Source organism: Nomascus leucogenys, chromosome 8 (genome assembly GCF_006542625.1).
Source record: "Nomascus leucogenys isolate Asia chromosome 8, Asia_NLE_v1, whole genome shotgun sequence".
NCBI lineage: Eukaryota > Metazoa > Chordata > Mammalia > Primates > Hylobatidae > Nomascus > Nomascus leucogenys.
In genome coordinates, this window is record NC_044388.1 from 101,467,497 (window position 1) to 101,482,392 (window position 14,896).

The following is a 14,896-nucleotide window of genomic DNA, read 5'->3' on the forward strand; positions in this document are numbered from 1 at the left end:
CATATGTGTACATGGCTTTTTCTTGACTGAATTAGATTATACATGTGACTTTGTATTCTTCTTTTACCAAGTTATTTTATAAAACCTCCCCCAATTTCTAGACATAGTTGGGTTTTAAATCATTTTTATTAGCTATAAAATAATCTCTCATGGTTTTACTGCAGTGTAAACGTTGTCTTACTAATGGCTATTTAAATTGTTCCCAATTTTTTATTATGAAAATATTACAGATTTATATATATTGCATTTTTTTGTTTAATTATTCTCTGGGGGTAAAATTTTTAAGAACAGTGTTAATAGAAATAAAGATTATAAGCAACATTGTAGCTCTCACTGTGTTTGGCCATAATGTATTGTATTGTCCCTTTTTCAGACCTCTCAACAGCACTGAAAAGTAATAACCAACTGGGTGAGGTGGGGCATGCCTGTTATCCCAGCTCTTTTTGGGAGGCCAAAGTGAGAGGATTGCTGGAGGCCAGGAGTTTGAGGTTACATTAAGCTATGTGCCACTGCACTCCAGCCTGGGTGACAGAGCAAGACCTTGTTTCTATTAAAAAAAAAAAAAAAAAAAAAAAAAAAGGCAGTAGCCAAAACGTACTTCCCCTTCAAAACAAGATTCTGTGATGATACATGCTTTATCAGTTTACATTTGGAGACAGATCAGATTTTATTAAGAATCTCTTATGAATTTCAAATACTGTTACAGCAAAAATACTAAATTACTTTGGAAATCCTCTCTATATACAATTGTGCTTCAGCATACTCAGGGAATTGGTTCCAGGACTCTTGACCCCCACCTCATACCCTAATCCGTGCATTCTGGAGTCCTGCAGTTGGCCCTGTGGAGACTGTGTATGTGAAAAGTTGGCCTTCCCTATATGCTTGTTTCACAGCTCTCTGTGAAATATAGTATTTTCTTTTTCTTTTCTCTCTCTCTCTCTTTTTTTTTTTTTGAGACAGTGTCTTGCCCTGCTGCCCAGGATGGAGTGCAGTGGCGTGATCTCGGCTCACAGCAATCTCTATCTCCTGGGTTCAAGCAATTCTCCTGCCTCAGCCTCCCGAGTAGCTGGGATTATAGGCATGCGCCACTATGTCCAGCTAATTTTTGTATTTTTATTAGAGTTGGGGTTTCGCCATGTTGGCCAGGCTGGTCTCGAACTCCTGACCGTGGGTGATCTGCCCGCATTGGCCTCCAAAGTGCTAGGATTACAGGCGTGAGCCACTGTGCCCAGGCTAATGCAGTATCTTCAATCTACATTTGATTGCAAAAAACTGTGTATAAATGGACCTGTGCAGTTCAAACCCATGTTGTTCAAGGGTCAACTGCAGTTTACTACAATTTCACGGAGACATGAAGACCATATATTTGTTTCATGAAAACAAAAGAAGAGCCTGTGAGCATGCTACTTAACCTGTCTATGTCTCGATGTCGTCTTCTGTAAAATGAGGATGATAACAGCATTTCTCTATAAGGTTGTTTGATCAGTAATTGAGATAATCTCTATAAGGTGCTTAGCACAGTTCCTGGCATGTGGTAAGTGCTCAATAAATGTTAGCTGCTATTAGCTGCTGGGAACACACACACGAAGACACACACACAAAATATGTATATATACACATATATCTGTGTGCGTATGTATATACATATAAAATCTAGTGATTTTGATGTGTTTTTATAATTTTTAGAAAATGGGATTCTACCAGAATGTGAACATTTATGGTCACCTGCCTGGCCTAGGTCTAACCCAGGAGTTTGTGTTTCACTATGGAACTTTGTCCTGTAGATCTATAGCAATCCCTTGCTTTAACAACCCAGTTGTTAAAGATTAGATTCCACTATGTTAGATTCCAGGATAATATTTTTGATGTGCTGATTTTGACAGAGTAATGGTCCTGTCAGTAAACAGTGCTGCATTTGTGATTGTGGTAAGTTTTTTCTCTGTGCATCCCAGGTACAATTCCAGCACTCCCCAAGAATGTCTAGATTCTCTAGGAGTGCCTCTGACATCATTGCATGCACAAAAGTGCTCTATTCCAGCAGGAGCACTGTCATGGTGAGATCTAGTGAGATAGAATATGAATATTGTTAGTTTTCAAATGCGTGAAGAGAGATTCATAAAGGAAGAATGGAAAAGGACATTTGTTATTATTTAAAGAGGTTTAAGTCTAAATTTGAATAGTTTTTTTTTCCTCCTTCAGCATAGAGATGTCTGAATAAATGAAGTCTGCATGTAAAAATGCACTGTTGGAAGTTCTGTTAGCATGAATTGCTGATAACAGTGATTTGAGTGCAAACAGTTTAGAAATCCGTCATCCAGTCTGCCCTGAACTTTGACACTGTCATTCTGGTGATGATGAGAAGGTGGAGCTACTCTTCCCAATTTCCTGCTTTGGCAAGGCTCTCAGACCTAGAAATGAGATGAGTAGCCAGCTGCATGGTGCCTCTTAACATTGAGATATGTGCTCTTTTTAAGTCTTACCTCCTAATCCGCCTTTGGGATTATGCTACTGGTATCATACTAACATCAGAGTTGGTACAAACCAAAGGGGCTAATTCTCTCACTCTCCTTTCCCTTGCAGATGATCCCAGCCCTAGACTCAGTGCACAAGCTCAGGTGGCTGAGGATATTCTGGACAAATACAGGAATGCCATTAAACGGACCAGCCCCGGTGATGGAGCAATGGCAAACTATGAAAGTACAGGTGATAATCATGACAGAGATTTGAGTAGTAAACTTTTATATCATAGTGATAAAGGTAATCTGAATTTAAGTGGCCTTTAAAAGAAAGAATAGCTAAGGGAATCAGTTTACTACCTCAAAATTACAGACTGCCTAAACAAATGTTTAAATTGATGTCCTTCTCTGGATTCTCCCACTAGCCCTGGGTACCCCTGAATATTCAAATGCCTTAGAGTTGTCCTCCTTTGCATCTGGAGTGACTGGCCCGGAGTTGGGGCATATTTTAATGGGAGGAGGTTCTTTTTCAATGTCTACAGCTTTGTAATTTTATCCAGTTATGCACTCTCCATATCGCTGTGGAAGCAGACTATTGGGACAAATTATCCATTGTCACCTGGTACTTATTTTAAAGGATTCTGTTTTCCTCAAAATAGAATACCGAATAGCTTTCAGAAAAATGAGATATAGTCCCCAAGATAAATGAAGACCAAAAGTGTATAAAAGCATAAATAGGGGCTGAGCACGGTGGCTCACACCTGTAATCCCAGCACTTTGGGGGCCCGAGATGGGCAGATCACTTGAGGCCAGGAGTTTGAGACCAGCGTGGCCAACATGGCAAAACCCCGTCTCTACCAAAAATACAAAAAATTAGCTGCATGTGGTGGCAGATGCCTGTAATCCTTAGATGGCTGAGGCATAAGAATCGCTTGACTCCAGGAGGCGGAGGTTGCGGTGAGCTGAGATGACGCCACTGCACTCCAGTCTGGGCAACAGAGCAAGACCCTGTCTCAAAAAAAAAAAAAAGCGTAAATAGTATACTGCATAAATATGTGTTTATGCTTATATGCACGTAGAGTATCTCCTGGAAGAATCTCCCAACAAACTGGTAACATGAGTTGGCTCTGAGGAAGACTCCTAGGAAGCCTCAGAGGGAGAGTGGGTGCAAAGGAGAACTTCCTGTATTTTTTTATTTTGAATAGTTTCCAAATAGCAGAAGAATTGAAAGAATAATACAATGAAGGTTCATCTACCCTCTATCTAGACTTAACCAATTCTTGACATTTTGCCACATTCCCCCATATATATAGAGTGTGTGTGTGTATGTATATTTTTTGTTGTTGTTTTTGTTTTTGTTTTTTTGTGAGACAGTCTCATTATGTCACCCAGGCTGGAGTGCAGTGGCACAATCATGGTTTACTGCTGCAGTCTCAACCTTCCCAGGCTAAGGTGATCCTCCCATCTCAGCTTCCTGAGTAGCTGGGACCACAGGCACATTCCACTGTGCCCAGCTAACTTTTGTATATTTTTGTAGAGACGGGGCTTCGCCATGTTGCCCAGGCTGGTCTCTCCCTATATTTTTTCCTGAAGCATTTGAAATTATTTCTGAAGAATAAGGATATTTTCATATATGAACACACTATATTTATTTTATATATATATATATATATATATATATATATATATATATATATATATATTTTTTTTATAGAGGTGAGATCTCGCTATGTTGCCCAGGCTGGTCTTGAAATCCTGAGCTCAAGCGATCTTCCTGCCTCATGCCTGGCCAGACTTTTTATTCTTTTTGATTGTATACATGTATGTATTGTATTATATGTTCTTTTGTGTGTGTGTATTTTTTTTTGAGACGGAGTCTTACTTTGTTGTCCAGGTTGGAGTACAGTGGCGCAATCTTGGCTCACTGCAACCTCCACCTCCCGGGTTTAAGCAACTCTCCTGCCTCGACCTCCCAAGTAGCTGGGACCACAGGTGTGTGCCACCACACGTGGCTGATTTTTGTATTTTTCATAGAGACAGGGTTTCACCATGTTTGTCAGGCTGGTCTTGAACTCCTGACCTCATGTGATCCACCCACCAAAGCCTCCCAAAGTGCTGGGATTACAGGTATGAGGCACTGCACCCAGCTGTGTATTATATATTCTTGATTAAGACATAAAACCAACTTTGGAAACCACAGATCTGACCTTGTTGCATGTGTGATTTGGTCCCCTGACTCACTGTTGGGTGTAGCAGGAAGACCTCCTGTAGAGAGAATCAGGAGACCTGAACCCATAGTCAACCTTGGCCATTGGCCAACAAAGGAATTTAGAGCAAGCCATTTTCTGACTGGGCAGGAGTCCATGTCTATAAAATGAGGGTATAAAATGATTTTTGAAGCCTCTTTTAGTTCTCTGGTTCAGTGATTCTAAGATGTTAACTTTATTAAGTTAATGTGGACTTTCAATATTTTGCATTAGTTCATTATTTTGCATTAGTATTGGGATAAGAAGTAAAACCACTCTCTTCTCAGCAACTAGTCTCTTGATACATAATTGTTGCTATTGATAATTCGGTTAAGTATTTGAAGTTTGTTTTTTCTTTCTTTTTTTTCCAGAGAACTCTTATTGTTAGTCAATGGTAATTTATTCTTGAGTTGCTCTGAATACCTACTAGTGCCATAATATTCCAAATGAACCTGGTTATCCATTTCTTGGGGGTGGGTTTTGTTTAGAGGTTATGGGTGATGGTGAAAGTGCACATGATTCTCCCCGTGACGAAGCACTGCAGAACATCTCGGCTGATGATCTCCCAGACTCTGCGAGCCAAGCAGCCCACCCGCAGGATTCAGCTTTCTCTTACAGGTATTTCTTTTATAGGATTTGGGACTTTAGGGTTTGGACTTTTCAGCACCATTGCAGTCACGTCAAGTCAAGTGATGTGTTGAGTCAATAAATGTATAAAGCAGGGAGAGAAAAATGAAATGCTGTTTACTAAGAAGACTTTGTTTCAGTTGTAGATGTTATGTATCAAAGGTGTTAATTCAAGGATTTAAAAAACTCGCTGGGTGTGGTGGCTCACGCCTGTAATCCCAGCAATTTAGGAGGCCGAGACAGGTGGATCACTGGAGCCCAGGAGCTGGAGACCAGCTTGGGCAACATAGTGAAATCCCATCTCTATAAGAAAGAAAAAGGAAAAAAAAAAAGGAAGAAATGGTTTCTTGTCAGGTAGTGAGCTTATTTTGTGGCATCATCAGCGTTTCTAAAGAGATGTGCCAGGAGGCATTCCAAATCTGGGTGTTGGGGGCTTCTGACTTCCGTGGTCCCTCCCACTCTGCCATAATATGCTTTTCCGATTCTTATAGCACCCGTCATAGAACTCAGTGTATGAAAAAAGGTCAGAAAGGATTTGTTGTTTGATTCTGGTGCTTTAAAGAATGGTCCTTGCCCTGAGCACACCTGGCTCCTTGGGTAGTTAGAAAGCCTGTTCTTTTAAGTGGAGTGTCAGTTAAGAATCATCTTCTTTAGAATGTTTGAAACATTTGAGTCCTAAGGTAACATTAATTTATATAGTAAATATTTGTAAAATGTGACCATATCTGGATAAAGAAATTAATGTATTTTCTACTCATTTTTCAGAGATGCGAAAAAGAAACTGAGGCTTGCTCTTTGCTCTGCGGACTCTGTTGCCTTCCCTGTGCTGACCCATTCAACAAGGAATGGTTTACCAGACCACACAGACCCAGAAGGTAAATTGCTGCAGGATCGTTTAATTTTTCCTATGTTTATGGGTTGCACCATATGAAATTGCCAGTATTCAGCTGTTGAAGCTGTTCAACAATTCCATCTGGTTCAACTTAATATGTTTATATTAGTGTCACTTAAGGGCACTTTGATTACTGATGGTTTATTAAAGTATTTTCTAATTGGGAGTGGCAATACAGCTTAGTTCTAATGATACATGACAAAGCAGAATTGACATCCCAAATGCTGAGAGTTAGCTTAATTAAGCACATGGAAATTCTTAATAATAACAGAATTCTTGTATCTTTTATTTAGACAATGAAATTGTATGCTTCTTAAAAGTTCAAATAGCTGAAGCAATTAATTTACAAGATAAGAATCTAATGGCTCAACTTCAAGAAACAATGCGTTGTGTGTGCCGTTTTGATAATAGGACTTGCAGGAAACTGCTGGCTTCGATTGCTGAGGACTACAGGTAATATACCCCACCTGTTCAGCTTTTAAACCTAGTTGTTAGCTGCAAGTGTTTTCTTTTTTATCCTTATTTCAGAAATGAATCTAGGCTTCCTACAAAGTGCTTGGCTATATTTTCCTGGATGTAGATTTCTGTGTTAGTCTGTTCTCACGCTGCTGATAAAGACATACCTGAGACTAGGCAATTTACCAAAGAAAGAGGTTTATTGGACTTACAGTTCCATTAGCTGGGAGGCCTCACAATCATGGCGGAAGGTGAAAGGCACATCTCACATGGCAGCAGACAAGAGAAGAGAGCTTGTGCAGGGAAACCCCCCTTTTTTAAAACCATCAGATCTTGTGAGACTTATTAACTATCACGAGAACAGCACAAGAAAGACCTGTCCCCATTGATTCAATTACCTCCCACTGGGTCCCTCCCACAACACATGGGAATTCAAGATGAGATTTGGGTGGGGACACAGCCAAACCATATCTTTCTGCCCCTTGCTTCTCTCAACTCATGTCCTCACATTTCAAAACCAATCATGCCTTCCCAACAGTTTCCCAAAGTCTTAACTCATTTTAGCATTAACTCAGAAGTCCACAGTCAAAAGTCTCATCTGAGACAAGGCAAGTCCTTTCCACCTATGAACCTGTAAAACCAAAATCAAGTTAGTTACTTCCTGGATACAATGGAGGTGCAGGCATTGGGTAAATACAGCCATTCCAAATGAGAAAAATTGGCAGAAACAAAGGGGCTGCAGGCCCCATCCAAGTCTGAAATCCAGCAGGGCTGTCAAATCTTAAAGCTTCAAAATGAACTCCTTTGACTCCATGTCTCACATCCAGGTCACGCTGATGCAAGAGGTGGGTTCCCATGGTCTTTCTTTTTTTTTTTTTTCCCGAGATGGAATTTCGCTCTTGTTGCCCAGGCTGGAGTGCAATGGTGCGATCTTGGCTCACTGCAATCTCTGCCTCCTGGGTTCAAGCAATTCCCCTGCTTCAGCCTCCCAGGTAGCTGGGATTACAGGCATGCACCACCATGCCTGGCTAATTTTGTATTTTTTAGTAGAGATGGGGTGTCACCATATTAGCCAGGCTGGTCTTGAACTCCTGACCTCAAGTGATCCATGTAACTCAGCCTCCCAAAGTGCTGGGATTACAGGCGTGAGCCACCACACCCAGCCAGGGTTCCCATGGTCTTAGGCAGCTCCGCTCCTGTGGCTTTGCAGGGTATAGCCACTTTCCTGGCTGCTTTCATGGGCTGGTGTGGAGTTGCTGGCTTTTCTAGGTGCACAGTGCAAGCTGCCAGTGGATCTGCCATTCTGAAGTCTGGAAGACAGTGGCCCTCTTCTCACAGCTCTACTAGGCAGTGCGCCAGTAGGGACTCTTTGTGGAGGCTCCGACCCCATATTTCCTTTCCGCACTGCCCTTGCAGAGGTTCCCCATGAGGACCCTGCCCCTGCAGCAAACTTCTGCCTGGGCATCCAGGCGTTTCCATACATCTTTTGAAATCTAGGTGGAGGTTCCCAAACCCCATTCTTGACTTCTGTGCACCCACAGGCTCAACACCACATGGAAGCTGCCAAGGCTTGGGGCTTGCACTCCCTGAAGCCACAGCCTGAGCTCTGTGTTGGCCCCTTTCAGCCATGGCTGGAGCAGCTGGAAGGCAGGGTACCAAGTCCCTAGGCTGCACACAGCATGGGGACCCTGGGCCTGGCCCATGAAACCATTTTTCCTCCTAGGCCTCTGGGCCTGTGATGAGAGGGGCTGCCGTGAAGACCTCTGACGTGCCCTGGAGACATTTTCCCCATTGTCTTGGGGATTAATATTCAGCTCCTCATTACTTATGCAAATTTCTATAGCCAGCTTGAATTTCTTCTCAGAAAATGGGATTTTGTTTTCTATTGCATCGTCAGGCTGCAAAGTTTCTGAACGCTTATGCTCTGCTTCCCTTATAAAACTGTATGCTGGCCAGGCACAGTAGCTCATGCCTGTAATCCTAGCACTTTGGGAGGCCAAGGCAGGTGGATCACCCGAGGTCAGGAGTTCGACACCAGCCTGGCCAACATGGTGAAACCCTGTCTCTACTAAAAATACAAAAAATTAGCTGGATGTGGTGGTGGGTTCCTGTAATCCTAGCTACGTGGGAGGCTGAGACAGGAGAATCGCTTGAACCTGGAAGCAGAGGTTACAGTGAGCTGAGATCACGCCACTGCACTCCAGGCTGGGCAACAAGAGTGAAACTCTGTCTCAAGAAAAAAAAAAAAAATACCTTTAAGAGCACCCAAGTCACCTCTTGAATGCTTTGCTGCTTAGAAATTTCTTCTGCCAGATACTCTAAATCATCTCTCTCAAGTTCAAAGTTCCACAAATCTCTAGGGCAAGGGCAAAATGCCACCAGTGTCTTTGCTAAAACATAACAAGAGTCACCTTTGCACCAGTTCCCAACAAGTTCCTCATCTCCACCTCAGCCTGGACCTTATCGTTCATATCACTGTCAGCATTTTCGTCAAAGCCATTCAACAAATCTCTAGGAAGTTCCAAACTTTCCCACATTTTCCTGTCTTCTTCTGAGCCCTCCAAACTATTCCAATCTCTGCCTGTTACCCAGTTCCAAAGCTGCTTTCACATTTTTGGGTGTCTTTTTAGCAGTACCCCACTCTCAGTACCAGTTTACTGTATTTGTCTGTTATCATGCTGCTGATAAAGACATACCTGAGACTGGGCAATTTAACAAAAGAAAGAGGTTTAATTGAACTTAACAGTTCCATGTGGCTGGGGAGGCCTCAAAATTATGGTGGAAGGTGAAAGGCACATTTCACATGGCAGCAGACAAGAAGAGAGCTTGTGCAGGGAAATTCCGCTTTTTAAAACAATCAGATCGGCCGGGCGCGGTGGCTCACGCTTGTAATCCCAGCACTTTGGGAGGCCAAGGCGGGCGGATCACGAGGTCAGGAGATCGAGACCACGGTGAAACCCCGTCTCTACTAAAAATACAAAAAAAAAATTAGCCGGGCGTGGTGGCGGGCGCCTGTAGTCCCAGCTACTCGGAGAGGCTGAGGCAGGAGAATGGCGTGAACCCGGGAGGCGGAGCTTGCAGTGAGCCGAGATCGCGCCACTGCACTCCAGCCTGGGCGACAGAGCAAGACTCCGTCTCAAAAAAAAAAAAAAAACAATCAGATCTCTTGAGACTTACTATCACGAGAACAGCACAGGAAAGACCTGCCTCCATGATTCAATTCCCTCCCACCGGGTCCCTCCCACAACACGTGGGAATTCAAGATGAGATTTGGATGGGGAACACAGCCAAATCATATCAATTTCTAAGCAACATATTTGGATATTTAGTCTGGAAATGTAGTTATAAATGAGCAGTTCCAAATAGAAGAGTGCAGTTTACTTCAGCTTTGCACAAAAGCAGGTAAAGAGGTATGCCTATATTGTGAGGCCAGGACAACTAGAATATCATATTTCTTTTTTTAGTGGTGATAGGAAAGCCTACTTTCCTGGACCAGAGAAGCAGAAGTAAGTAGCCTTAGGAATTGCTGTGCTTTTTCTGCTGCCAGTCCCCTGCTCATGATTATGGAGAAAAATGTAACTGAGATGCTTAGGTAGTGAGGCGGCTTCAAGGCTTAGGGAATGGGCACTCTAGTGAATGTGACATTTAGACTATAAGCAAGTAATTGGTGGGGGATGTTTGTGACCTAGTGACTTACAACCTGTATTTGTTGTTATTGTTAGTCATCTGTAACTGTCAATTTCCTATTAAGTATGAGGTCCTATAGCTCCAGTATAAAATACACCAAGTATGCAGAGGGGCTTAGTAACATTTAGTGAATTAGGTAACTAAGTCTTCAGCGCAATAGATCCTCCCAAACAAAATGCCAAAATGGGTCTGTTCTTCAGCTGGCACCATGATCAGTCTCTACCATGTCTGCAGCCTGACATGCTACTTTGTATATGTGCTACTGAAGAGAGCACAGACATGCTACTTTGTAAAACCAGTCTGTGCAGTAATTTTTCTAAAGAAAAGTTAGGACCCTTATTCTTCAAAGAGAGTATGCACTGAATATATCTGATGTCATGCAAAGTATTTTTCCTTTTAGAAAAAGAGCCCCATATATTGCTTATCTCACTCGTTGTCGACAAGGACTACAGACCACACAGGCTCACCTGGAAAGGCTATTGCAAAGGGTTTTGCGGGACAAAGAAGTGGCCAATCGATACTTTACCACTGTCTGTGTGAGATTACTGCTTGAGAGCAAAGAAAAGAAGATCAGGGAATTCATTCAAGGTAACTCAATACCTTTAGTTTAAGCATCTCTTCACCTGTAATATTGTTGGGAAGATTTAGAAATACTGTTTTGTTTTGCTAGTTTGTTCAAGTATCTGCATGCCTTAAATATCCAATTATTTTATGGAATCTTAATAAATTAAACTTTGATGTCAAACCAATAAATTGCATTTTTCTCCTGGATTGAATATCTGTAGCTTACTTTTTAAATTGGGGACATTGGTAAATTTTTGGGTCTATACAAATTTTCTCATTTTTTTTTTTTTTTAAACCAAACTTTTTTTTTTATTTTAGAAACTTTTGAGACGGAGTCTTGCTCTGTCGCCAGGCTGGAGTGCAGTGGTGCAATCTCGGCTCACTGCAACCTCTGACTCCCTGGTTCAAGGGATTCTCCTGCCTCAGCCTCCCGAGTAGCTGGGATTACAGGCACGCACCACCACGCCCAGCTAATTTTCATATTTTTAGTAGAGATGGGGTTTCACCATGTTGGCCAGAATGGTCTCAATCTCCTGACCTCGTGATCCGCCCACCTCGGCTTCCCAAGGTGCTGGGATTACAGGCGTGAGCCACTGTGCCTGGCCTAGAAACATATTTTTATAACAAATTCCTTGCACTTAAACTTTCACATATTTCTTACTTTTTCTCCTGATTTAATTATATGGCTACATATTGTCCTAAAATAATACACTGAAACACTTTTGGCTTTAAGATCATGGTGTCCGCATAGCTAGTAGTTAAAATTATTTCTATGATTTCCTTTTTAAAATTATTTAGATAGTTTTTATTAAACTATTTAAAAATTATTATTTTGCTTTGGAGACTTTCAGAAACTCACCGCAGCTGATGATAAAACTGCTCAGGTAGAAGATTTTCTGCAGTTTCTTTACGGTGCAATGGCCCAGGATGTCATATGGCAAAACGCGAGTGAAGAACAGCTTCAGGATGCACAGCTGGCCATTGAGCGAAGCGTGATGAACCGGATTTTCAAGCTCGCCTTCTACCCTAATCAGGATGGGGACATACTTCGAGACCAGTGAGTACTTCTATGTTGAGTGCCTATGTGGAACTACATAGGGATCTACCAGGTAGCCCATATTTTAGGCAAGCTATATGTGTAACTTAGTATCTGATTGTAAAAGGAAATGCATTGGTTACCATTTTTCACCTGTCAGAGTTACATGATCACAAAGAATGATAATACCCAGTTTTCAGGGATGTGGGCAGTCAAGCTGGAAGGAGTAGAAATTGGTATAGCCTCTTTGGAAAGCACTGCTGTTTACTCTGCCTTAACTAATCTTCCCTTCCTTCTTGTGATTAAGTCTTACTTATGCATCAGGTCTTGACTTAAGTATGGTTTCCCTGATGAAGCCTCTCCTGACTAGGTTACATCCTGTTAGGGCTCTCTCAGGCCTCGGTGCCTTTCTTTAGCACTTGCCACAGTTGCCATTTGACATCTGTTTGAGTAATGGTTTCTGAACCCAGCCCTACTAACATTTGGGGCCAGATTGTTGATGATGTGGGAGGCTGTCCTGTGCATTATAGGATCTTTAGGAGCATCCCTGGCCTCTACACACAAGATGCCAGTAATACCCCCCCAATTGTGGCAACCAAATGACTTCAGACATTCCCAAATGTCCCTTGGGGGGGGGGGCAAAATTCTCCCGTTCTTTTTTTCTTTTTCTTTTCTCTTGAGACAGGGTCTTGCCCTGTCACCCAGGCTGGAGTGCAGTGGCATGATCACAGCTCACTGAAGCCTCAACCTCCCAGGCTCATGTGACAAGTGATCCTCCTACCTTGGCCTCCCAAATCGCTGGTACTATAGGTACACACCATGACACCTGGCTGATTTTGTTTTTATTTATTTATTTAGACGGAGTGTCACTCTGTTGCCTAGGCTGGAGTACAGTGGCGTGATCTCAGCTCACTGCAGCCCCTGCCTCCTGGGCTTAAGCGATTCTCCTGCCTCAGCCTCCCAAGCAGCTGAGACTACAGGCATGTGCCACCATGCCCCGCTAATTTTTTTTGTATTTTTAGTAGGGATGGGGTTTCACCATGTTGGCCAGGCTGGTGTCGAACTTCTGACCTCAGATGATCGGCTCGTCTTGGCCTCCCAAAGTGCTGAGATTACAGGCATGAGCCACTGCACCCAGCCTTGTTTATTTTTTGTAGAGACGAGGTCTCGCTGTGTTGCCCAGGTTGGTCTCAAACTGCTAGACTCAAGCGATCCTTCTGCTTCAGCCTCCCAAAGTGCTGGGATAAGAGCTGGGATAACAGGGCATGAGCCACCAGGCCTGGCCTCTCCCCTGTTCTTAATCACTGGTTTGTGTGATCGTTTGATGAATGTCCTCTCCACACTGGCTTATTCCCTCTGTGAGACCAGGAAATAATGCTTTTATTAACCATTCTAACAGCACCAGGCACAGTGGTTGGCTTCTAATATATGCTCATTATATATTTATTAAGAATGAACAGTTGGTCGGACGTCATGGCTCACACTTGTAATTGCAGCACTTTGGGAGGCCAAGGCAGGTGGATCACCTGAGGTCAGGAGTTCGAGACCAGCCTGGCCAACATGATGAAAGCCCATCTCTACTAAAAATACAAAAAATTAGCTGGGTGTGGTGGCATGCGTCTATAGTCCCAGCTGCTCAGGAGGCTGAATAGGGAGGATCACTTGAACACAAGAGGCAGAGGTTGCAGTGAGCTGAGATTGCACCACTGCACTCTAGCCTAGGCAACAGAGTGAGACTCTGTCTAAAAAAAGAGAGGGAGAGAATGAACAGTTAAGTATTTGAATACCAGAAAATGCCTGGAATTATATGGCTTATGAGTTATATCTCAATAAAGCTGTTTAAAAATATTAATCCTGGCTGGGCGCAGTGGCATATGCCTGTAATCCCATCACTTTGGGAGGCTGAGGCAGGTGGATCACCTGAGGGTCAGGAGTTGGAGACCAGCCTGGCCAACATGGTGAAACCGTGTCTACTAAAAATACAAAAATTAGCCAGGTATGGTGGCTCACATCTGTCATGCCAGCTACTCGGGAGGCTGAAGCAGGAGGATTGCTTGAACCCAGGAGGCAGAGGTTGCAGAGAGCCAAGATCACACCACTGCACTCCAACCTGGCCAACAGAGCGAAGCTCTGTCTTAAAAAAAAAAACAAAGAAAAAAATTAATCTTGGAAAAAATTAGCCTGGAATAGTAATAGTGATTATTTTTGGGTAAAGAGACTAGGGGAGATTTTGCAGTTTTATTTTTCCTCCTCTGTATTTTCTCCTTTTTTTGAGATAGTCTCGCTCTGTCACCCAGGCTGGAGTGCAATGGGGCGATCTCGGCTCACTGCAACCTCCGCCTCCCAAGTTCAAGCGGTTCTCCTGCCTCAGCCTCCTGAGTAGCTGGGATTACAGGCACGTGGCACCGTGCCCAGCTAATTTTTGTATTTTTAGTAGAGATGGGTTTTCACCATGTTGCCCAGGCCGGCCTCGAACTCCTGACCTCAAGTGATCTGCCCATCTTGGCCTCCTGAAGTGCTGGGGTTACAGGCATGAGCCACCCTGCCCGGCCTTCTGTATTTTCTTGAGCACTGCTTCATAACCCTGTTTCTGACCTCAACCATGTTAAAGTTGTTACCATGCTTCTTAACAGTGACAGTGGCTTACTGCGCCTGACTCCCAGGGGTCCGTGTAATAGGATCCGCGGGGTGTGGGTTATGTTTGTATGAAATATGTTTCATGGAGATTTTCAGATGTTGCATAGATATTTGAGAGAATTCACTTTCCTGTGAAATGGGTTAGGATCCTTCCAATCTGCCTTCCTCATTTGTTTATGGTCTCACAGTGTTTGACCCACCCCAGACTTCTATGCTTAATATGCCAGATGGGGCCTATTTTCTCTCCAGAGCACGTTTTTGCCTTTAGGCATAGGATAAGGAATGGGGACATTCA

The 14,896-nt window shown here is 43.0% G+C and overlaps 1 protein-coding gene across 11 annotated transcripts in view; it reads left to right on the forward strand.

Annotated features, from left to right (window-relative positions):
• The window catches only part of GAPVD1 (GTPase activating protein and VPS9 domains 1), a 97,622-nt gene that overhangs the window by 76,213 nt on the left and 6,513 nt on the right, over positions 1-14,896 (forward strand). For all 11 annotated transcript variants that reach the window (XM_003264136.3, XM_030817816.1, XM_030817820.1 and 8 more), the window contains 6 exons: positions 2,581-2,703; positions 5,191-5,320; positions 6,095-6,204; positions 6,515-6,674; positions 10,765-10,952; positions 11,772-11,985. In XM_003264136.3, coding sequence (XP_003264184.1) covers positions 2,581-2,703; positions 5,191-5,320; positions 6,095-6,204; positions 6,515-6,674; positions 10,765-10,952; positions 11,772-11,985 — 925 coding nt within the window. The remainder of the gene's footprint in view (positions 1-2,580; positions 2,704-5,190; positions 5,321-6,094; positions 6,205-6,514; positions 6,675-10,764; positions 10,953-11,771; positions 11,986-14,896) is intronic.